The sequence below is a fragment of the Manis javanica genome, chromosome 9, assembly GCF_040802235.1.
Source record: "Manis javanica isolate MJ-LG chromosome 9, MJ_LKY, whole genome shotgun sequence".
Taxonomy (NCBI): Eukaryota; Metazoa; Chordata; class Mammalia; order Pholidota; family Manidae; genus Manis; species Manis javanica.
Genome location: NC_133164.1, coordinates 87,953,586 through 87,977,156, shown reverse-complemented (window position 1 = coordinate 87,977,156; position 23,571 = coordinate 87,953,586). Strand labels below are relative to the sequence as shown.

The following is a 23,571-nucleotide window of genomic DNA, read 5'->3' as shown; positions in this document are numbered from 1 at the left end:
AAAGGTATGAAAGTAGAAATAAATTCTACAAAGAAAACAAAAAGGCTCACAAACACATGGAGGCTTAACAACATGCTACTAAATAATCAATGGATCAATGAACAAATCAAAATAGAGATCAAGGAATATATAGAAACAAATGACAACAACAACACTAAGCCCCAACTTCTGTGGGATGCAGCGAAAGCAGTCTTAAGAGGAAAGTATATAGCAATCCAGGCACACTTGAAGAAGGAAGAACAATCCCAAATGAATAGTCTAACATCACAATTATTAAAACTGGAAAAAGAAGAACAAATGAGGCCTAAAGTCAGCAGAAGGAGGGACATAATAAAGATCAGAGAAGAAATAAACAAAATTGAGAAGAATAAAACAATAGCAAAAATCAACGAAACCAAGAGCTGGTTCTTTGAGAAAATAAACAAAATAGATAAGCCTCTAGCCCAACTTATTAAGAGAAAAAGAGAGTCAACACAAATCAACATAATCAGAAATGAGAATGGAAAAATCACGACAGACTCCACAGAAATACAAAGAATTATTAAAGACTACTATGAAAACCTATATGCCAACAAGCTGGAAAACCTAGAAGAAATGGACAACTTCCTAGAAAAATACAACCTCCCAAGACTGACCAAGGAAGAAACACAAAAGTTAAACAAACCAATTACAAGCAAAGAAATTGAAACAGTAATCAAAAAACTACCCAAGAACAAAACCCCGGGGCCGGACGGATTTACCTCGGAATTTTATCAGACACACAGAGAAGACATAATACCCATTCTCCTTAAAGTGTTCCACAAAATAGAAGAAGAGGGAATACTCCCAAACTCATTCTATGAAGCCAACATCACCCTAATACCAAAACCAGGCAAAGACCCCACCAAAAAAGAAAATTACAGACCAATATCCCTGATGAACGTAGATGCAAAAATACTCAATAAAATATTAGCAAACAGAATTCAACAGTATATCAAAAGGATCATACACCATGACCAAGTGGGGTTCATCCCAGGGATGCAAGGATGGTACAACATTCGAAAATCCATCAACATCATCCACCACATCAACAAAAAGAAAGACAAAAACCACATGATCATCTCCATAGATGCTGAAAAAGCATTTGACAAAATTCAACATCCATTCATGATAAAAACTCTCAGCAAAATGGGAATAGAGGGCAAGTACCTCAACATAATAAAGGCCATATATGATAAACCCACAGCCAGCATTATACTGAACAGCGAGAAGCTGAAAGCATTTCCACTGAGATCGGGAACCAGACAGGGATGCCCACTCTCCCCACTGTTATTTAACATAGTACTGGAGGTCCTAGCCACGGCAATCAGACAAAACAAAGAAATACAAGGAATCCAGATTGGTAAAGAAGAAGTTAAACTGTCACTATTTGCAGATGATATGATACTGTACATAAAAAACCCTAAAGACTCCACTCCAAAACTACTAGAACTGATATCGGAATACAGCAAAGTTGCAGGATACAAAATCAACACACAGAAATCTGTAGCTTTCCTATACACTAACAACGAATCAATAGAAAGAGAAATCAGGAAAACAATTCCATTCACCATTGCATCAAAAAGAATAAAATACCTAGGAATAAACCTAACCAAGGAAGTGAAAGACTTATACTCTGAAAACTACAAGTCACTCTTAAGAGAAATTAAAGGGGACACTAATAAATGGAAACTCATCCCATGCTCATGGCTAGGAAGAATTAATATCGTCAAAATGGCCATCCTGCCGAAAGCAATATACAAATTTGATGCAATCCCTCTCAAATTACCAGCAACATTCTTCAATGAATTGGAACAAATAATTCAAAAATTCATATGGAAACACCAAAGACCCCGAATAGCCAAAGCAATCCTGAAAAAGAAGAATAAAGTAGGGGGGATCTCACTCCCCAACTTCAAGCTCTACTACAAAGCCATAGTAATCAAGACAATTTGGTACTGGCACAAGAACAGAGCCACAGACCAGTGGAACAGATTAGAGACCCCAGAAATTAACCCAAACATATATGGTCAATTAATATTTGATAAAGGAGCCATGGACATACAATGGCAAAATGACAGTCTCTTCAACAGATGGTGCTGGCAAAACTGGACAGCTACATGTAGGAGAATGAAACTGGACCATTGTCTAACCCCATATACAAAGGTAAACTCAAAATGGATCAAAGACCTGAATGTAAGTCACGAAACCATTAAACTCTTGGAAAAAAACATAGGCAAAAACCTCTTAGACATAAACATGAGTGATCTCTTCTTGAACATATCTCCCCGGGCAAGGAAAACAACAGCAAAAATGAGCAAGTGGGACTACATTAAGCTGAAAAGCTTCTGTACAGCGAAAGACACCATCAATAGAACAAAAAGGAACCCTACAGTATGGGAGAATATATTTGAAAATGACAGATCTGATAAAGGCTTGACGTCCAGAATATATAAAGAGCTCACACGCCTCAACAAACAAAAAACAAATAACCCAATGAAAAAATGGGCAGAGGAACTGAACAGACAGTTCTCCAAAAAAGAAATACAGATGGCCAAGAGACACATGAAAAGATGCTCCACATCGCTAATTATCAGAGAAATGCAAATTAAAACTACAATGAGGTATCACCTCACACCAGTAAGGATAGCTGCCATCCAAAAGACAAACAACAACAAATGTTGGCGAGGCTGTGGAGAAAGGGGAACCCTCCTACACTGCTGGTGGGAATGTAAATTAGTTCAACCATTGTGGAAAGCAGTATGGAGGTGCATCAAAATGCTCAAAACAGACCTACCATTTGACCCAGGAATTCCACTCCTAGGAATTTACCCTAAGAACGCAGCAATCAAGTTTGAGAAAGACAGATGCACTCCTATGTTTATCGCAGCACTATTTACAATAGCCAAGAATTGGAAGCAACCTAAATGTCCATCTGTAGATGAATGGATAAAGAAGATGTGGTACATATACACAATGGAATACTACTCAGCCATAAGAAGTGGAAAAATCCAACCATTTGCAGCAACATGGATGGAGCTGGAGAGTATTATGCTCAGTGAAATAAGCCAAGCGGAGAAAGAGAAATACCAAATGATTTCACTCATCTGAGGAGTATAGGAACAAAGGAAAAACTGAAGGAACAAAACAGCAGCAGAATTACAGAACCCAAAAATGGACTAACAGGTACCAAAGGGAAAGGAACTGGGGAGGATGGGTGGGCAGGGAGGGATAAGGGGGGGGAAGAAGAAGGGGGGTATTAAGATTAGCATGCATGGGGGGGAGGGAGAAAGGGGAGGGTGGGCTGCACAACACAGAGAGGACAAGTAGTGACTCTACAACATTTTGCTAAGCTGATGGACAGTAACCGTAATGTGGTTGTTAGGGGGGACCTGATATAGGGGAGAGCATAGTAAACATAGTATTCTTCAGGTAAGTGTAGATTAAAAATTTAAAAAAAAAAAAAAAGAAAGAAAGAAAGAAAAGGGGGATTACTCCTTAACAGGATAAAACTATTGGTAAATCAAAGATCAACGCATGCTTTAAATATCCTTAATGTTGATCACTTAAAGGGTGTCAGATGATCAGCTATGGAGGTACTCTTTTCTGATAATATTCCTTTCTCTTAATTAAAAAAAAAAAAAAAAAGCAGTTACTGTGTGCTGACCTCCAATGAGTTCTGCACAGTGGTATAGAGGGCATGTCAAAGTGTGGGCAAAGGGTCTGTTTGTTTCTACGCAGAAGATCAAGGCCTAGCTTGGATACCCAGAAAATGAACTAAGATACGATATGAGGAGGAGCTTCCGGCATCAGCACTCTCTGGAGGACTCGTGCCGGGGGATGATCATCAAAAAGCCTCCACAGGGATCCGGATGATGCTGCGGTTGTGGCTGCACCCAGCCCACCATCTCCTGGACTTGCCATGAGAAGGAGGAGGGAGATGTCTAGGCTGGCATGTGCATACAGTGAGACAACGAATTTGACTGGATCTGTACTGTTGGAACTCAACCAGGAGTTGGGAGGGGTGCAAGTTGTAGCACCCCAAAATCTCATGACTATAGACTATCTATGGTTAAAAGAACATATGGGATGTGAACAGATCCCAGAAATGGGCTGCTTTAATTTGTCTGATGGTTCAAGTACAGTTGGAAAATATCCATCATATCATAGATAAATTTTCACAAATGCCTAGGGTGCCTAAATGGTTTTCTTGGCTTCACTGGAGATGGCTGGTAATTATAGATTTGCTTTGTTTATGTCACCGTATTCCTATTATGTCAATATGTGTGTGCAAATTAGTTAGTAGTTTAAAACCTATACATACTTAAGGTACTATACAAGAAGATATGTCAAAGAAATAATCAATCCTCCCAAGTTTCCTTCATATGCTACATCTATAGCTTTTCTTCTTCCTTCCTAATTACAAACTTTAAATAGAATTCGTGCCTCATATCGAATTTACCGAGTATCATAATTCCTCCAGGTGGTAAAGATACCTCGAGACAAGTGCTGGGCATAGAAGCCACAGGGCATAAATCTGCAAAGAAGTAAAAAGCTAACCTTTGCAAACAATATGGCTTCTCTCTCACTTACCAACTTTACATTTCCCTGTATGGCCCCGGAAGATGACTGGTTAGCCAGAGACGGGTAAGATTCCTCAAGGGAGGAACAACCTAAGACAGGCACAGTCGCAGGGGGGCCATCAGGTGAGAATTTGGGGATCAACAGAGGTGAGGCTCAGAACCTCACCCCCCCTGCTTTGAGAGAAATCTTCTGCATCCGTGGATGTTTTGCTGCCCTTGTCTAGCCTGGATTAATACTTAGTCCATAGGCACACACCTGATCATCTGATCATCTACATTTGCCTTCTTACAGCACTAAACTATGTTTTCTACCTTTATCTTGCATCTACCTACCACTTCAGCATTTTATTAAAAATAAAAATAATAATAATAATAGGAGAAATGTGGGATCAACATATAAATCAAGTACAAAAATCAAATGAATATTCATATTTGACCTGATGGTTTATAGGTCATATTGCATGATCAAAACCGAAAGTTTCTGTGATGAATGCCCTTGTACTGTTCACCATGTAAGAATTTATTCACTCTGTAAGAATTCGTTCACCATGTAAGAACTTGTTCGTTATGCTTCAGAAGATTGGAGACTGACGAGAATTAGGCTTGAGATGGATTAATGATTGTACATTGAGCATTGACCCCCCTATACTGAATTTTATTGTTGTTAACAACCATTTGATCAATAAATATGAGAGATGCCCTCTCAAAAAAAAAAAAAAAAAAAAATGTATTTAAAAGGCAAGATGGGCTGAAGGATTTTAATTAGTGGGAGGACAGTTAGAAAGACAGGCTTAGGACATACCTGAAATGAGTTCAAATGCCAAGTTCAAGATAAACAGATTTTATTCTATGTACAATAGGAAGCAACTGAAGATTCGGAAACAGGAGAAAGCAGCCATTATAACTATGCCTTTAAAATACCTTGGTAACTGAAAGTTAAATCAGAGATAAGAATGAAATCAAGGAGAACAATTAGAACCATACTATAATAGTCTAGGTAAAAGCAGTGAGCACTTCAGATCAGCAACAATGGGAACAGAATGAATGGAATATATTAGAAAGACTGGTAGAATAAATGGAATTTAAGAACTAATTGGAAGTTGAATCGCTAAGCACACAGGCAGCAAGGTGACATATTAATAGACATTTAGTTAGCCATTCGCTATCCATGTGTTTCAGTTGAGCCTCACAGACAGACCATAATACTGAAAAAGTAATATAAAGTGGTTAAAAGTTATGAATCTAAAGTCACATAGACCCTGCTCAAGTTCCAGCTGCTCTAGTAGTCAGCTGTGGGATTTTGAAGAAATAAATTCATCTCTTCAAAAGCCCCATATTCTTCATCGATAAAAAAGATGAGATTAACACCTGCTTCAAAAAGCTGTTGAAAGGATTAAATCAAACAGTAAAGCACTCAGTAGAAGCCTGGCACCTGGTAATTGCTATCACCACCATCTTCTATCTGAAAGGCAGGGAACACATACCACTATTTTGTCTCCTTCACAATGCCGAAGGAAAATGTGTTCTAATGCTTGTAATTTGAAAACCATAAATCAATACATAATCTAAAATATGGCCATTTCATCCTATATTATATATCAATATTATAGGTAACAACAAGCAATAGCATAAAATCCTTTTGTTCTTTCTGCTCACCCTCTAGTGGTGATCCTAAGAAGCTAACAAGTAACAAAAAACTTAAAGGAAACATGATACAAAACGTAACATGGAACCAGAGAATAAGAATTCATGGGGCTATAATATACAGCATGGTGACTGTAGTTAGTAATGCAGGACTATTTACAATAGCCAAGATATGGAAGCAACCTAAGTGTTCATCAGTAAATGAATGGATAAAGACGATGTGGTACACATACACAATGGAATACTATTCAGCCATAAGAAAGAAACATATCCCACCATTTGCAACAACATGGATGGAGCTGGAGGATATTAAGTTCAGTGAAATAAGCCAGGTGGAGAAAGACAAGTGCCAAATGATTTCCTTCATTTGTGGATTATAACAATGAAGCAAAACTGAAGGAACAAAATAGCAGCAGACTCACAGACTCCAAGGGACTAGTGGTTACCAAAGGGGAGGGATGTGAGAGGGCAGGTGGGGAGGGAGGGAGAAGGAGATTGAGGGGTATTATGTTAAGTACACATGGTATGGGGGTGGTCACGGGGAAAACAATGTAGCACAGAGAAGGCAAACAGTGAATCTGTGGCATCTTCCTACACTGATGGACAATAATTGCATTGGGGTATGTATGGGTGGGGACTTGACAATATGGGTAAATGTAGTAACCACATTGTTTTTTCATGTGAAACCTTCATAAGAATGTATATCAATAATACCTTAATAAAAAAAATTTTTTTTAACTATTTAGGTAACTTAGTTATTTAGCCAAAGAATAAAAAATAATTACTAGGCAAATAGGACCATGGGATGAGAGGAAAGCCTAAGAATGATTTTGAAGAAACATAAATCTCAAAATGGAATGTGTTTTAATTAAATCTTCATATATAAGTGAATACTTCTGTTACTTTATATCCATATTTAATATATATTTAAATAGTCATTTCATAATACTTGTACTAGTTTTAACAACAATCACCTAAAACTGACCTATTCAGTTTATATAATTTCCACAGACCTTAAAATGATTTAAAATACTAAAATAAGCCAAAATTACTTCCTCATCAGTATCAGAAAGAGACCCAACAACAGTAAAATATTTTAATCTGCAAATAAAATCATAAAAGGTGACATCTTTACCTGGGATTTCCTCTTAGTGCAGCATGGTGTAGAGCATTAAATCCATTATTGTTTGTAATGGTAACATCTGCTCCAGCTTCTAGAAGAACTGCCAGGATATCATCACGTTTCTTACTTATTGCATCATGAAGAGGGGTATCACCTTCAGAATCCTTTTTTTTTTTTAAGTTTAGAAGAGACTTTCATTAGTTCTTCAATCAATCTTCACATGTAATATTAATACTTACACTGAACTACTAAATAAAAACAGAAGCCATACCTAACCGTCAGCAAAATATGCTGCTAAATTTGAAAATGTGGGCAAGAAACATTAAATATTCATACTCAATCTAGACAGAAAACACAAACGTGCTGTAGTTTTACAAAAAAAAAAGGAAAAGTCAATTAAGTTATGTACCCTTAAGTATGATTCAGCTAATTTCAAAATTAATGAGGTGAAAAGGCTGCCCCCAAAATTTGTTAGTTTAAAATGCTGTTACGCTATATTCCTACCATTAATTGTTGTGCCCTGAAATTCCATACCAGCCCTACACCAGTCTCAGGGCCCCACAGCAATGAAGTGAAAATCAGTAATTCTCGACATTAGCTGCACATTCAGACTCTGCTGAGGAGCCCTTAAAAGCATGCTGATACCCAGGCTTTTCTCAAGACAACTAAATCAGAATCTCTGGGGATGGGAGATTCAGGCATTTTAGTAGTATTTCAGAGCTTCCCAGCTGAATATACTGTGTAGTCAAACAGTTGAGAATCATTAATCTAAATGTTTTCAAAGAGCAGGAAAGTGGCTATTTACCTCAAAATGAAACAAATGTAAAAGGAAAGTTAGCAGCCTCAGTCTTTTTTTCAAGCTTTTCTTCACTAATCAACAGATTTAACAGTAAGTTGTTATTCATTATCAGTCATCTGAATAAATGGGTAATTTAAAACTCATTCATTCATAGTTTCATATATACTCTTTTCAGTTAAGTTACATACAGCCTAACCTATGACATATACCAGAACTGCCAAATCCAGCCTGACACCTGTTGTTGTTGTGGACAAAGTGAAGGTTCTTAGGGGCAGGATTCTCACCTGGCCCTAGTCAGCTTGCTCACCACAAACATGTGGGCTATATGTTGTTATTGACCCTATATAAAGAGCTCCACCCAGTGCTCTGGGTGACACGGTGGCACAGGAGCAAGGCTGCAGGAGGGCACAGACTAGACTGGAGTGGTGGCAGCGCCAGGGACAGAGACTGAAACAGCTGCAGGGGTAAACAGGTCCAGAGGCAGAGCCTGGCTTGCTGCATGCAGGCTCGCTCTGAGTGAACAGGATTCTAGTGACTGGCCTGCCACCATGGGGATAAAGTTGGGTAAAAACCCTTTCACCCCAAGAATGTTCCACCATCATTTTTTGGTCTTACTGAATCCACAGTGAACTTGCCCAGGGCTGAAACCCACTGGCAAGACACTGTAAACAGTTTCACTGGAACACAGCCTTAGTATAATCTATGGCTGCTTTCATGCTGTAACTGCAACATTGAATAATAATATAGAAACCACATGAAGGCCTATTATCTGGCCCTTCACAGAAAGTTTGCCAATCCCAGGCATGTATTCACCCACCCTTATAAAATACCCAAAGCAATTCAATCCTGTCTCGCCTGAGGGGGACTGCCCCTGGGCAAATTCACTCTGGATTAGGTGAGACTGAATAACAACAAAGGAAGTTAGGGATAAAAGAGTTTATACCAAGCTTTATTCTCACTGTGGCAGCTATCACTCTGCCTCTGGAGTGTTCACAATCTGTCCTTGTTCTGAGGACAGAGCACTGGGTGAGGTTCTTTATACAGTAACACCGACTATAATATCTCATTGCCAACAGGTGTGTAAGCATTAGCATAGCAGTAGGCCAATTACATCAGCAAGTAGTTTAGGTCAGGGGAGGATTCTGGTCACAGAAACTTCCATTTTCCCTACAAACCCAACTGTCCTTTTTCTATCCTCCTATCTGGCAGCACTAAAAACTCAGTCTTCAACTTGCGAGGGGTTCTTAACATGGTTAGTATAAGCTTCCATAGGCCCTGATCTGTCCTGCCTTCTGGTCCCCACAGTAGCTATTCTAAACCCTCACCACTCTCTCCAATTATCCTTTCCACACCCTCCACTCTGCACTCTCTCAACAGATGACTTTGCCTCCCATTTCAGACAAAAAACCAAAGGAGCAGGTATAAATACCTTCTCCCTCAACAAATCAACATCCCCTACCTTTCCCCCCACCATCCTACCCTGTCATCTACTTAAAGCCTCTCAGTTCCCAACCTGTCAGTCTCCAAATGTCTGCACCTCAGATATGTTAGGTTCTATAACTACTAGCTGAACAAAATCTTCAACTCCTCCAGTTCTCAAACCCTTACTCCCAGGTACCATTATTCCTCTTCATTATTTCTCTGAGAGCTATGCAATCTAATTCATGTGGTTCCTGAAACTGTATACAGGAAGAATCATTTCTTAGATGAGTCTCACTTTAAAAATTAGGTCCTACTGTAAATCAACCCTAATACCCTATATTTTCCAAGACTAGACTCTAAGATAAACTAAGCTACAATTAAAATAATTTAGAGTTACAAAACAACTAATACAGCCTATTACACTTCTTAAACTGAAGTTCAATGTCATGATCAATAAAATTAAATAAAATCAACTCATAAGCTGTTATTTTATCAAAGAAGTCCCCACCCAAACCCCCAATATAAAACTGATCTACTGACACATTCTCACAAAAAGGCTTCTTTGTGAAGAAATAGCTGCCAAATTTATCACATTCTATACCTTTGGTATTATTTAGTATGACTGATCCTACAAAACCCAACTGGTAACAAAGAAATACTTAACCACAGTACTTAGTATTTCCCTTTAATAGAATTCTAGCAATACTTGCAGAATATATTTCTTTAAAGGCTTTTACCTGGAGACTGGGATGACAGCCGAAGTCCAATAAAGTCTTCACGACTTGAAGATGACCTTTATTGACAGCAATATGAAGTGGCGTCTGTCGGCGCTTGTTCCGAGCATTCAAATCAGCACTGCCTCGGTGCAGTACTTCTATAACAGCACCTTCATCCCCAAAAGCTGCATGGTGAACTGCTCTATCTCCATCTTTATCCTAAATGTCAGCATTTAAATCAGAATCAGTGAGTATTTGAGAAAGAAAAATAAGCTTGAAGCTGTAACAATTCATAAAGAACCAGATTAATGTGAAAAAAGGAAGCAAAACGGAGCCAACAAAATAGAGATTCATTTGACTAGATTAATTTCAAACGTAAGTGATGAACTTGATCAACATATCATGTTGCATATATATTGGACCAACAATTAATAGCAGTAGTTCAGTACTTCATTAGTCCTAACTCATCAGCCATGATGGTTAGCAAATTAGGAAATTATTGAATTGTGATACAATTATATAAACCTTTTTTCCATTTAAAAAAAATTACAAAGACATTTTTCCATTTAAAAAATTGGATTGACATAAAAATTATACTAACATTAGGTCAATGATTTAAATAAGAAAGGATACCAGACAGTGTTACCTCAATTAGCTTTAAGGAAGAGAAATGTATCAACATGTTAACATTGGTCATCTCTAGCTAGTGAGCAGGCATACACTTTCTCAATACATTCAAGAACAGAAAAAAATGAAGTACCATCTTACAAGATAAAAATGAAACACAAACTAGAATAATTTCATGCATCCAAAATTCTAAGACTATTTCAGAACAATCCAGTAGTACCTTCTTTAAAAAGGATATTTCTGAAGAGATTAGAGGTGAAGACCCAACTGCTTAAACTTTTTTCAAATGCTAAGAAAATACTTTTTAAAGGTAAAAAAAGCCTGTACCACACCATGAAGATAATATACATAGTCCACTCCATGAAGATAATATACATCGTCCACACCAAAGAGAAATCTTATTACCTTGCTAGATGCAAGATGGAGATGGGTATTAAAAGGATACTTGTCTTTATTCCAGGCTACATCTCAAATTTTAATACTCAGAAGTAAGCTTATTCTAAAACTTTCTCCAGAGCAGTGGTTCCCAACCCACAGTCCCAGCCCCTGTTGGACTCTAGTTTTTGCAAGCAGTTTGAAAATCCACATGGTACTCTGGATTATCTGAATTCCTTTTCAAAGATAACACAGATAAACATTATATTTAAATACATTTAAAATAAAAGAAAGTTTATTCTAAGCAGTTGCAGAATTCAAAAGTCTTTGACCTGCATATTTTCTCAGATGTTAAAAGTTAAGACCGCTCACATAGGAGTCCACAATGATTGGACAACCATTCTTGAAAAGGCAGGAAACCATGATTCAACAGTATTTCTACCTTACTAATATTACAGCTAAAGCAAGTTAGGAGTTTGTGTTACCTCACAACCTTGAGCATAAAGGAACTGCCAAACTACTATATGAAAGATTTAAGATTCAACTCTAGTGCCTCTGAGCAGCATTATCTTTAAACATCCCAGAGAAGCAAGCTTTTCATAAAAAAAAAAAAGTTATGTGTGTGTGTGTGATTAACCTCTAGAAGTAACACACTTCAGTATTTCAGAATCTTAGATTTAAGATCTTCCTAACTTCCAATTTGCATTTATTTTATATTATAATTTTTAAGCATATCTAGTGGTTCTCCTTCAGTTAAAAAACTATCAATCCACTAACACTCACTGAATATAAACAGGAACTGTTTATGAAGTGTAGCATATAATGAAGACTATTAACAAACTGCTACTGAAACACTTTTAGGCAGGTACCATCAACAGTTTACTTATGTCTAAGAAAAACACTAAGAAGTTAAAAACCCCAATATATATGTCAAAAGGAAATACATAAGAAAAATTTAAAGATTTTGGAAAACTTACCAGGAAACAATCAAATTTATTTCCAGGTTATTCTTCTAAATTAGAAAACCTGAGCTGCATGAAGACCGTAACTTACAGGTTTTGTGGCTTTCTTCTGACTCCATTTTAGTACCACCACCCTCACCAAAAAAAAAAAACCTAAAACATACACTCATTATTCTGTCTCTGATGCTGGCAGAAAATGCCATGTTGAGGGACAATATTATACCTGACCTCAGTAGGTCACCTAAAAGGTATGTGAAGGGCCCTCAAGTTACACCTAAAACTTATCTTGGTTCTTTCTATTCTCTTGTCCCACTTGTTTCTTCTCAAACATCCAACACCTGCTCTTCTTGTTCCAGTCTTCCCTTTTTTAAAAGCTGATAGAACCATAGACCATGGTCAACAAAAACAGTATCTGTAAGTCATGCACATCTACTTCCTCTCCCTGAGCCCTTTCATGCTAGCACCAGATTTTACAGCTGTTACTCCTTCATTTATGCTCAGATCTGTTTTCTATTCTCCAATTCTACCACTAATTCAGGTTTTGTCACTCACCTGACTTACTACTATAACACACCCTACTCTTACCTCAATCTATTCTACACACAAGAATTCTCTGTGTAAAACACAGAATTTATGTTTACAACTATTTAATATAACTACCACATAATGAAAAAACCGCTCTTAAAGCCTACTTCTGTGGACTCATCTGCTGCCATGGTTCCCTCACATAAAAAAGTCTTAATTTACCAAGTTATTTCACATCATCTATTCATGTGCTGCTTCCCAGACTTCAATGTTCTCATTCATCAGTTTGATGGCTTAAGAATAGACAACTTTTAAAACTCAGCTCAGGCAATCCCTCTCCTATAGAAATTGCCAACTCTCCCAAAATTTCCCTCTCCTTCCATTAATCACACTACAGTATAGCTATTTATTTGCAAGTCAATCATTTTTATTTTACTGTGAGCTTCTTCGGAGCTATGATTGTGTCTTTTTTTTTTTTGGTATCATTAATCTACACTTACATGAGGAATATAATGTTTACTACACTCCCCCCATCACCAAGTTCCCCCCACATGGCCCATTGCAGTCACTGTCCATCAGCATAGTAAGATGTTGTAGAATCACTACAGGTCTTCTGTGTGTTGTACAGCCGTCCCAGTGCCCACCCCCCACATTATACATGCTAATCATAATGCCCCTTTCTTTCCCCCACCCTTATCCCTCCCTTCCCATCCATCCTCCCCAGACCCTTTCCCTTTGGTAACTGTTAGTCCATTCTTGGGTTCTGTGAGTCTGTTGCTGTTTTGCTCCTTCAGTTTTTTCTTGTTCTTATACTCCACAGATGAGTGAAATCATTTGATACTTGTCTTTCTTTCTCCGACCAGATTATTTCACTGAGCATAATACCCTCTAGCTCCATCCATGTTGTTGCAAATGGTAGGATTTTTTTCTTCTTATGACGAATATTATTCCACTGTGTATATGTATCACATCTTCTTTATCCATTCATCTACTGATGGACACTCAGGTTGCTTCCATTTCTTGGCTATTGTAAACAGTGCTGCAATAAACATAACAGTGCACATGTCTTTTTCAAATTGGGCTGCTGCATTCTTAGGGTAAATTCCTAGGAGTGGAATTCCTGGGTCAAATGGTATTTCTATTTTGAGTTTTTTGAGGAATGGCCATACTGCTTTCCACAATGGTTACACTAGTTTACATTCCCACCAGCAGTGTAGGATGGTTCCCCTTTCTCCACAACTTTGCCAACATTTGTTGTTGTTTGTCTGTTGAATGGTGGCAATCCTTACTGGTGTGAGGTGATATCTCATTGTGGTTTTAATTTGCAGTTCTCTGATAACTAGCGATGTGGAACATCTTTTCATGTGTCTGCTGGCCATCTGAATTTCGTCTTTGGAGAACTGTCTTCAGCTCCTCTGCCCATTTTTTAATTGGATTATTTGCTTTTGTTTGTTGAGGTACGTGAGCTCTTTATGTAGTTTGGATGTCAACCCTTTATCAGATCCATCATTTATGAATATATTCTCTCATACTGTAGGATGCCTTTTTGTTCAGCTGATGGTGTCCTTTGCTGTACAGAAGCTTTTCAGCTTGATATAGTCCCACTTGTACATTTTTGCTTTTGTTTCCCTTGCCTGGGGACATATGTTCATGAAGAAGTCGCTCATGTTTATGTCGAAGACATTTTTGCCTATGTTTTTTTTCCAAGAGTTTTACGGTTTCATGACTTACATTCAGGTCTTTGATCCATTTCGAATTTACTTTTGTGTATAGGGTTAGACAATGATCCAGTTTCATTCTCTTACATGTAGCTGTCCAGTTATGCCAGCACCAGCTGTTGAAGAGGTTGTCATTTCTCCATTGTATGTCCATGGCTCTTTCATCATATATTAATTGAACATACATGTTTGGGTTAATATCTCAAGTCTCTATTCTGTTCCACTGGTCTGTGGTTCTGTTCTTGTGCCAGTAAAAATTGTCTTGATTACTGTGGTTTTGTAGTAGAGCTTGAAGTTGGGAGGCGAGATCCCCCCTGCTTTCTTCTTCCTTCCCAGGATTGCTTTGGCTATTCGGGGTCTTTTGTGGGTCCATATGAATTTTAAGACGATTTGTTACAGCTCATTGAAGAACGCTGTTGGTATTTTTATAGGCATTGCATTGAATCTGTAGATTGCTTTAGGCAGGATGGCCATTTTGACAGTATTAATTCTTCCTAGCCAAGAGCATGGAATGAGTTTCCATTTGTTAGTGTCCTCTTTAATTTCTCTTAAGAGTGTCTTGTAGTTTTCAGAGTATAGGTCTTTCACCACCATGGTTAGGTTTATTACTAGGTACTTTTTTCTTTTAGATGCAATTGTGAATGGAATTGTTTTCCTGATTTCTGTGTATTAATTTTGTATCCTGCAACTTTGCTGAATTCAGATATTAGTTCTAGTACTTTTGGACTGGAGTCTTGAGGGTTTTTTATGTACAATATCATGTCATCTGCAGACAGTGACAGTCTCACTTCTTCTTTACCAATCTGGATGCCTTGCATTTCTTTGTTTTGTCTGATTGCCTAGGCTAGGACTTCCAGGACTATGCTGAATAACAGTGGGGAGAGTGGGCATCCCTGTCTTATTCCCGATCTTAAAGGAAAAGCTTTCAGCTTCTCACTGTTAAGTATGATGTTGGCTGTGGGTCTGTCATATACGGCCTTTATTATGTTGAGGTATTTGCCCTCTATACCCATTTTCTTGAGGGTCGTTATCATGAATAGATGTTGAATTTTGCCGAATGCTTTTTCAGCGTCTATGGAGATGATCATGTGGTTTTTGTCCTCCTATTTGTTGATGTGGTGGATGATGTTGATGGATTTTCGAATGCTGTACCATCCTTGCATCCCTGAGATGAATCCCACTTGGTTATGGTGTATAATCCTCTTGATGTATTGTTGAGTTCGGTTTGCTAATATTTTGGTCAGTATTTTTGCATCTACGTCCATCAGGGATATTGGTCTGTAATTTTCTCTTTTTGTGGTTTCTTTGCCTGGTTTTGATATTAGGGTGATGCCGGCTTCATAGTATGTGTTTGGAAGTATTCCCTCCTCTTCTATTATTTGGAAAACTTTAAGGAGAATGGGTATTATGTCTTCTCTATATGTCTGATAAAATTTGGTGGTGAATCCATCTGGCCCTGGCATTTTGTTCTTGGGTAGTTTTTTGATTACCAATTCAATTTCATTGCTGGTAATTGGTCTGTTTAGATTTTCTGTTTCTTCCTTGGTCAGTCTTGGAAGGTTGTATTTTTATAGGAAGTTGTCCATTTCTTCTTGGTTTTCCAGCTTGTTAGCATGTAGTTTTTCATAGTATTCTCTAATAATTCTTTGTAGATCTGTGGGGTCCATCGTGATTTTTTTCTTTCTCATTTCTGATTCTGTTGATGTGTGTAGATTCTCTTTTTCTCTTGATAAGTCTGGCTAGGGGCTTATCTATTTTGTTTATTTTTTCAAAGAACCAGCTCTTGGTTTCATTGATTTTTTCTATTGTTTCATTCTTCTCAATTTTATTTATTTCTTCGCTGATTTTTATTATATCACTGCTTTTGCTGACTTTGGGCGTCATCTGTTCTTCTTTTTCCAGTTTCAATAATTGTGACTTTAGACTATTCATTTGGGATTGTTCTTCCTTTAAACAGGCCTGGATTGCTATATACTTTACTATTAGCACTGCCTTCGCTGCATCCCACAGAAGTTGGGGCTTTGTTCCGTTGTTGTCATTTGTCTCCATATATTGCTTAATCTCTAGTTTAATTTGGTCACTGATCCATTGATTATTTAGGAGCATGTTGTTAAGCCTCCATGTGTTTGTGAGCTTTTTTGTTTTCTTTGTACAATTTATTTCAAGTTCTATGCCTTTGGGGTCTGAGAAGTTGGTTTGTAGAATTTCTATCTTTTTGAATTTACTGAGGCTCTTTTTGTGGCCTTGTATGTGGTCTATTCTGGAAAATGTTCCATGTGCACTTAAGAATGTGTATCCTGCTACTTTTGGGTGTAGAGTTCTGTAGATGTCTGTTCGATCCATCTGTTCTAGGGGCTCTACGTCCTTACTTATTTTCTGTCTGGTGGATCTGTCCTTTGGAGTGAGTGTTGCGTTGAAGTCTCCTAGAATGAATGCATTGCATTCTATTTCCTCCTTTAATTCTGTTAGTATTTGTTTCATACATATTGGTGCTCTTGTATTGGGTGCATATATATTTATAATGGTTATATCCTCTAGTTGGACTGCCCCCTTTATCATTTTGTAATGTCCTTCTTTATCTCTTGTTACTTTCTTTGTTTTGAAGTCTATTTTGTCTGATACAAGTATTGCAACACCTGCTTTTTTCTGCCAATTGTTTGCATGAAATATCTTTTTCCATCCCTTCAGTTTTAGTCTGTGTATGTCTTTGGGTTTGAGGAGGGTCTCTTGTAAGCAGCACATAGATGTGTCTTGCTTTTTTATCCATTCTATTACTCTTTCTCTCTTGATTGGTGCCTTCAGTCCATTTACATTTAGGGTGATTATTGAAAGATATGTACTATTGCCATTGCAGGCTTTAGATTCATGGTTACCAAAGGTTCAAGGGTAGCTTCTTCACTATCTAAGTGTCTAAACTACCTCTCTTATTAAGCTATTATAAACACAGTCTGATGATTCTTTATTTCTCTCCCTTCTTATTCCTCCTCCTCCATTCTTTATATGTTAGGTGTTTTAAATCTGTACTCTTTTGTGTTTCCTTTGACTGCTTTTGTGAATAGTTGATTTTATTTTCTCTGGTGACATCTATTTAGCCTTAGGAGTGCTTGCATCTACAGCATTCTCTTAAAATATCCTGTAGAGCAAATTCCCTCAACTTTTGCTTGTCTGGGAATTGTTTAATCTGTCCTTCAGATTTAAATGATAATCATGCTGGATACAGTATTGGTTCAAGGCCCTTCTGTTTCAATGCATTAAATAATATCATGCCATACTCTTCTGGCCTGTCAGGTTTCTGTTGTGATGTCTGATGATAGCCTGATGGGTTTTCCTTTTTAGGTGATCGTTTTTCTCTATCGATCTGCGCTCCTGGTGCGGATTACTAGAGCTGGTTATTTAGCATTCCTGTGCTTCCACTCCCTTCCCGCTCCAACTCCTTTCCTCCTGCTGGGGAGCTGGGGTGGGGGGAGCACTCAGGTCCCACCGGGCCGGGGCTTGTATCTCACCCCCTTCGTGAGATGCTGAGTTCTCACAGATGTAGATGTAGCCTGGGTGTTGTACTGTGTCCTCTGGTCTCTCTTTTAGGAACAGTTGTATTTGTTGTATTTTCAAAAATGTATATGGTTTTGGGAGGAGATTTCCACTGCCCTACTCATGCCACCATATTCTATGATTGTGTCTTAATCTTCTTTATTCCTAGCACATACCACAGTGCCTATTAACTAGTAAGAACCAAATGGGCACTGAGTTGAATGTTTAATGTGCCCTAATCACAGTCAGGCTTTTCTTATTGTGGTAAAATTCAATAACATAAAACTTACCATCTTAGGTATTTTTAACTATACAGTTCAGTAATATTAATTACATTCCTATGGCTATGCATCCATCATCACCATCCATCTCCAGAACTGTTTTCATCTTCCAAAACAAAAACTTTCTTCACACTGCACAGTAACTCCCCAATTCTCCTCACCCTCCAGCCCCACGAAACTATCATTCTTTCTGCCTCTATGATTTTTGACTACTCAAGGTACTTCCTGTAAGTGGAATCATACAGTGTTTGTCTTTCTTCAATTGGCTTATTTCACTTAGTTTTATATCCTCAAGGTTCATCCACATTGTGGCATGAGTCAGACTTTCCTTCCTTTTTAAGGTTGAATAATATTTCATTGTGTGTACACACCACATTTTGCTTAGCCATTCATATATAGACAGACGCTTGGGTTGTTTCCAAGTTTTTTAACTATTGTGAACAATGCTGCTATGAATATGGGTATCCGAATATCTCTTTAAGACCCTGCTTGCAATTCTTTTGGGTATAAACTCAGAAATGGAATTTCTGGATCATATAGTTGTTTTATTTTTAATATTTTGGCAACCAACCATACTGTTTCCTAAGCAGCTATACTATTTACATTAGCAGCTATTCTAAGTGCACAAAGGTTCCAATTTCTCCACATTCTTGGCACACTTATTTTCTGAGGTTTTTTTTTTTATATAGCCATTCTACTGGCTATGAGGTGGTATCTCACTGTGGTCTTGATTTGCATTTCCCTAATTATTTGTGGTGTTCAGCCTCCTTTCATGTGTTTATGAGCCATCCAAATATTTTCTTTGCAGAAATGTCTATTCAACTCCTTTGTCCATTTTTGAATCAGATTGTTTATTTTCTGTTGTGTGTTTAAGGATTCTCTACAATTTCTGGATATCAATTCACTATCACATAAATATGACTTACCAGTATTTTTCCACATTCTGTAGGTTGCCTTTTCACTGCTGATAGTGGGTTTTGGTGCACACAAGTTTTTAATTTTCATGAAATCTAATTTGTCTATTTTTTCTTTTGTTGCCTGTACCTTCACTGTCATACCCAACAAATAACTGCCAGATCCAATGTTGCAAACTTTTGCCCTATGTTTTCTTCTAGGACTTTCATAATTTTAGTTTTTATATTTTGTCCTTTGGTCTATTTTGAGTTAACCTTTGTCTACAGTATTAGGTAAGGAACTACCTTCATTCTTTTGAATGTGGATATCTGGTTTTCCTGGTCCCACTTGCTGAAAAGACTGTCCTTTCCCCCACTGAATAGTGTAGGCACTCATGTTAAAAACCATGTGAACATATATGCAAGGATTTATTTCTGGATGCTTAATTCTAGTCTATTGGCTTGTATGTATGCCTTTATGCCAGTACTACACTGTCTGGTTACTACAGCTTTGTAGTAACTTTTGATATCAGAAAAAATATCTTCCAAATTTGTTGTTCATTTTCAAGGTGGTTTTGGCTATTTGGGGTACTCTGAAAAGACATACTAAATTTTTGGATGGATGTTTTCTATTTCTGTAAAAAACACCGCTGGGATTTCGATAAGGTTTGCACTGAAACTGCAGATCACATTGGATAGTACTGACATCATAGTAATATTAATTCTTATAATCTATGAACAAGAGGGTATGTTTCTATTTACTTAGGTCTTTCATTTTTTTCAGCATTGTTTTCTAGGTTTCATTGTACAAATCTTTCACCTCCCTGGTTAAATTAATTCCTAAGCATTTTCCTATTTCTGATGCTATTGTAAATGGAGTTGTTTTCTTAATATCCTCTTCAGATTGTTGACTGTTAGTATACAGAAACGCAGCTGACTTTTGTGTACTGACTTTGCATCCTTATTCTTGGTTGAATTCCTTAATTAGTTCTAAAAGGCTTTCTTGTGAAATCTTTAGGTTTTTCTACATATAAGGAGGTTTTATAACCTTTATAATCTAAGGTTTAGGTTTTTCTATCATATAATCTGCAAATTGATAATTTTACTTCTTCCTTTTCAATGTTGATGCCTTTTATTTCTTTTCCTTTCCTAACTCCTCTGGCTAGGACTTGCACTGTACTATGCTGAGTAAGAGAAGAAGAGTGAGAATCCTTGCCTTGTTCCTGATCCTAGAGGAGAAGATTTAGTCTTTTATTACTGAGTATAATGTTCTCTATGGGTTTTCATATATGGCTTTTACTATGCTGAAGAAATCTCTCTCTATTCCTAGTTTTCTGAGTGTTTTTATCACAAAAGGGTATGGAATTTTATCAAATCTTTTCTACATCAATTAAGGTGGTCATTGTTTTTTTCCCCTTCATTCTAATAATGCAGTATATTACACTGATCGATATTTGTATGCTGAACTCTCCTTATACTCCAGGAATAAATCCTACTTGGTCACAGTGTATAATCTTTTGAATCCTTTCCTTTTAATATTCTTAATCCTTTTAAGAATTTCCTTAAACTGACTAGTCTTGTTGTCCACTTACCCTGCCCTTTGCCTCTGTTTTTCAATTATATAAAATGTTTCTACAGTTTTAACTAAATAAGCAGAATCAAACAAAATTAGCATCTTTTATCTTTTTCTTGAGAAACTATACTAACACCAGATGGAAAGAAACACAGAGGTAATGATAATAATAATAATAATAAACCTTAAATTCCCATAGTATTGTATGCTATAAATGGTACCTTAATTATTTCCCTTAATCCATACACCAACCCTTTCAAGTTATTAACAAAGATGAGGAAACTGAAGCTTATACCATTTTGCCCAGTATCATTTTAGAAAGCAACAATTCCATTAAAACATGGCCCTACTATTAATCCTCTTCATTCAAAAGTTTTCATTAACCTTAAATGATAACACCACCCCATGTTTCTTGATAACTTCAGTATATATCTGTATTGTATTTTAAAACTTATTGTGAAAGGACACATTTTTAAAAAACGGTGTTCTGTTCAATCCTCTATACCTTCACTATTATACTGAATCAGTAGGGAAAAAAAATACTGAGTCCCTGGTGGATCTAAAATTAGCTCATTGATATCAACATACCTAAGATCTCACAGTCCTTGTGGCTTTACCTATACATTAAGGAGGAACAGAATGTACTCCTACTGTACTCAGTAGGTCATACATGGAGACAACAACAACTTTCCAAAATAGCTGAATTTTCCCTAAGAGAAAGAAATAGGAAAAAAATATAATCTTATCACATACTCAAATGATACAATGTACACCTAATAACTTAGTCTGATAACAGCTTAACTCAACTGGAAGTCTACAATAGTCATACCAGGGGTCAGCAAACTTTTCTATGAAGGGCCAGAAAGTAAATATTTTAGGTTTTATAGACCATACAGCCTTTGTCACACTTATACAGCTATCCAGCTCTGCAGCTATACACAATAAATAAAATGAACGGGTGTGCTGTAGTCCAATAATACTTAACAATACAAAGGAAGGACTGGATTTCGGCTGCAGGCTATAGTTGGCAACCCTTGATTATACTATCTTTGAGCTCACTTACTAATTAAAAAAAAAAAAAATGAAAGGTTACAGAATGAGATAACTAGAGAACAAAACATATTATTCTCTATTCTTTCGCTAACCTTAAAACTTCTAATAAAATTTGATTTTTTTAAAACACTTAATTATTATTGATTTTAGGTTCATTAAAGATGTGATGGAATTTTTTAAAAAAGCACTTATCTTTTAGGATACATACTAAAATATTTACACATGAAATAATATAGCTGTATATGCTTCAGTATAGTTCAGTAAAAAGAGTAGGAGGTAAGTGAGTACAAATAAGACAAAATTGGCCATGAAAAATAACTGAAGCAGAGTGATGAGTACACTGGATTCATTATACTATCCTACTTTTATAAATATACATTAAAGTAGTAAGAATTTAATGACAAATCACTTTATAAACAAACTGGCAGATGATGAATCACAAATTTAAGTACATTTGTAAAATTTTTTTCTCCAAAAGAAACTGAAGGGTTTCTCAACTTCAGCACTACTTTACATTTTGGGACAGGTAATTATTTGTTGTGGGAGCTGAGATGGCACCATAGGATGTTTAGTAGCATCCTTAGGTTCTATCCACTAGATGTCAGTAGTGCTTCCCCAACGCCCCACCAGCTCTGACAATTAAAAATGTCTCCAGACATTTCCAAATGTCCACCTTCGTTCCCACCCCCACAGCTGCACTCCACTGTGTAAGCTTCTCATGTGAACAAGAAGTCTTTAGAAGCACAAATAAACAGATAGTCCCATGTTGTGAGGTTTAGTGATTAAATTCTGAATCAGAAAGTATACTTTTTGTTAAATTAGGCAAAAAGCAATTTGGTTTTCAGCCTCTTGCCTGGTTAGTTATGATTAGAAAGGATGTGGTGTTTAAGTAGTTGTTGCTATTACAGTTTGTGGATTCATTAAATGAAAACTGGGGTATTCAACTCAGAATTTCACTCCATTTCCCCATACCAGACCAAAACAATAACAAAAGTAATGGCCTTCCACTTAGAAAATACTAAATTTAAATTAAGTCAGTGTTTCTTGATACCAAAAAAAACCTTTTAACAGATGCTGGGTTCCTAAATTCACAATCAAGAAACACATGACTGAAAAATTACTGCTGTGAAAGCACAATCAAATCATATAATCTCATTCATAAAAACATCACAGTAATAAAACTCTGATAGTTAAATTGTATATATTAGACGTTTTAATTAAATTATAATTGTATATTAGATTATGTAGAATTAAACAATAATTAAACTATACTGTATATTAGATGTTTATAGACATCCAATATGCTAATTTGAATTCAAACTTTTTCTGGGCAACACAAAATTTCAGCATCAAAGATGACCATTTACATCTACACCAATGGCTCTTTAGAAGCTCTGCAACTCCTCAAAATATGTACAGTAAGAGAAAAAAGCAAAATAAATAAAAGACTATCAAATATGTGTCTAAACTTTTTAAATCAGTAAAATCAGGCTAGTCTACCAATTTAGCCATCAGAAATTCAAGTCCTTCTCAAGCTTCCTCAAATATGTGTCATCTGGACAAAACTGCAATATTCCGTCTAGCCTAAATCTGAAAGAATTTGACTTATCTCTAAATAATTTTGTAGTTGACTAAAATAAGTATGATTTTAATATATTTTTAAGCTATGAGGTTATAGTTAACTACACAAAAAGAAACTATCCTTCATATAAAACACAAGAGTTTTCAACT

At 36.7% G+C, this 23,571-nt stretch overlaps 1 protein-coding gene across 1 annotated transcript in view; it reads right to left on the bottom strand.

Annotated features, from left to right (window-relative positions):
* MIB1 (MIB E3 ubiquitin protein ligase 1) overlaps nt 1–23,571 on the bottom strand; it is a 146,038-nt gene that overhangs the window by 45,570 nt on the left and 76,897 nt on the right. Inside the window, exons 11-12 of the mRNA XM_017657469.3 lie at nt 10,327–10,524; nt 7,381–7,532 (exon numbers count right to left, since the gene is read on the bottom strand). Coding sequence (XP_017512958.1) covers nt 7,381–7,532; nt 10,327–10,524 — 350 coding nt within the window. The remainder of the gene's footprint in view (nt 1–7,380; nt 7,533–10,326; nt 10,525–23,571) is intronic.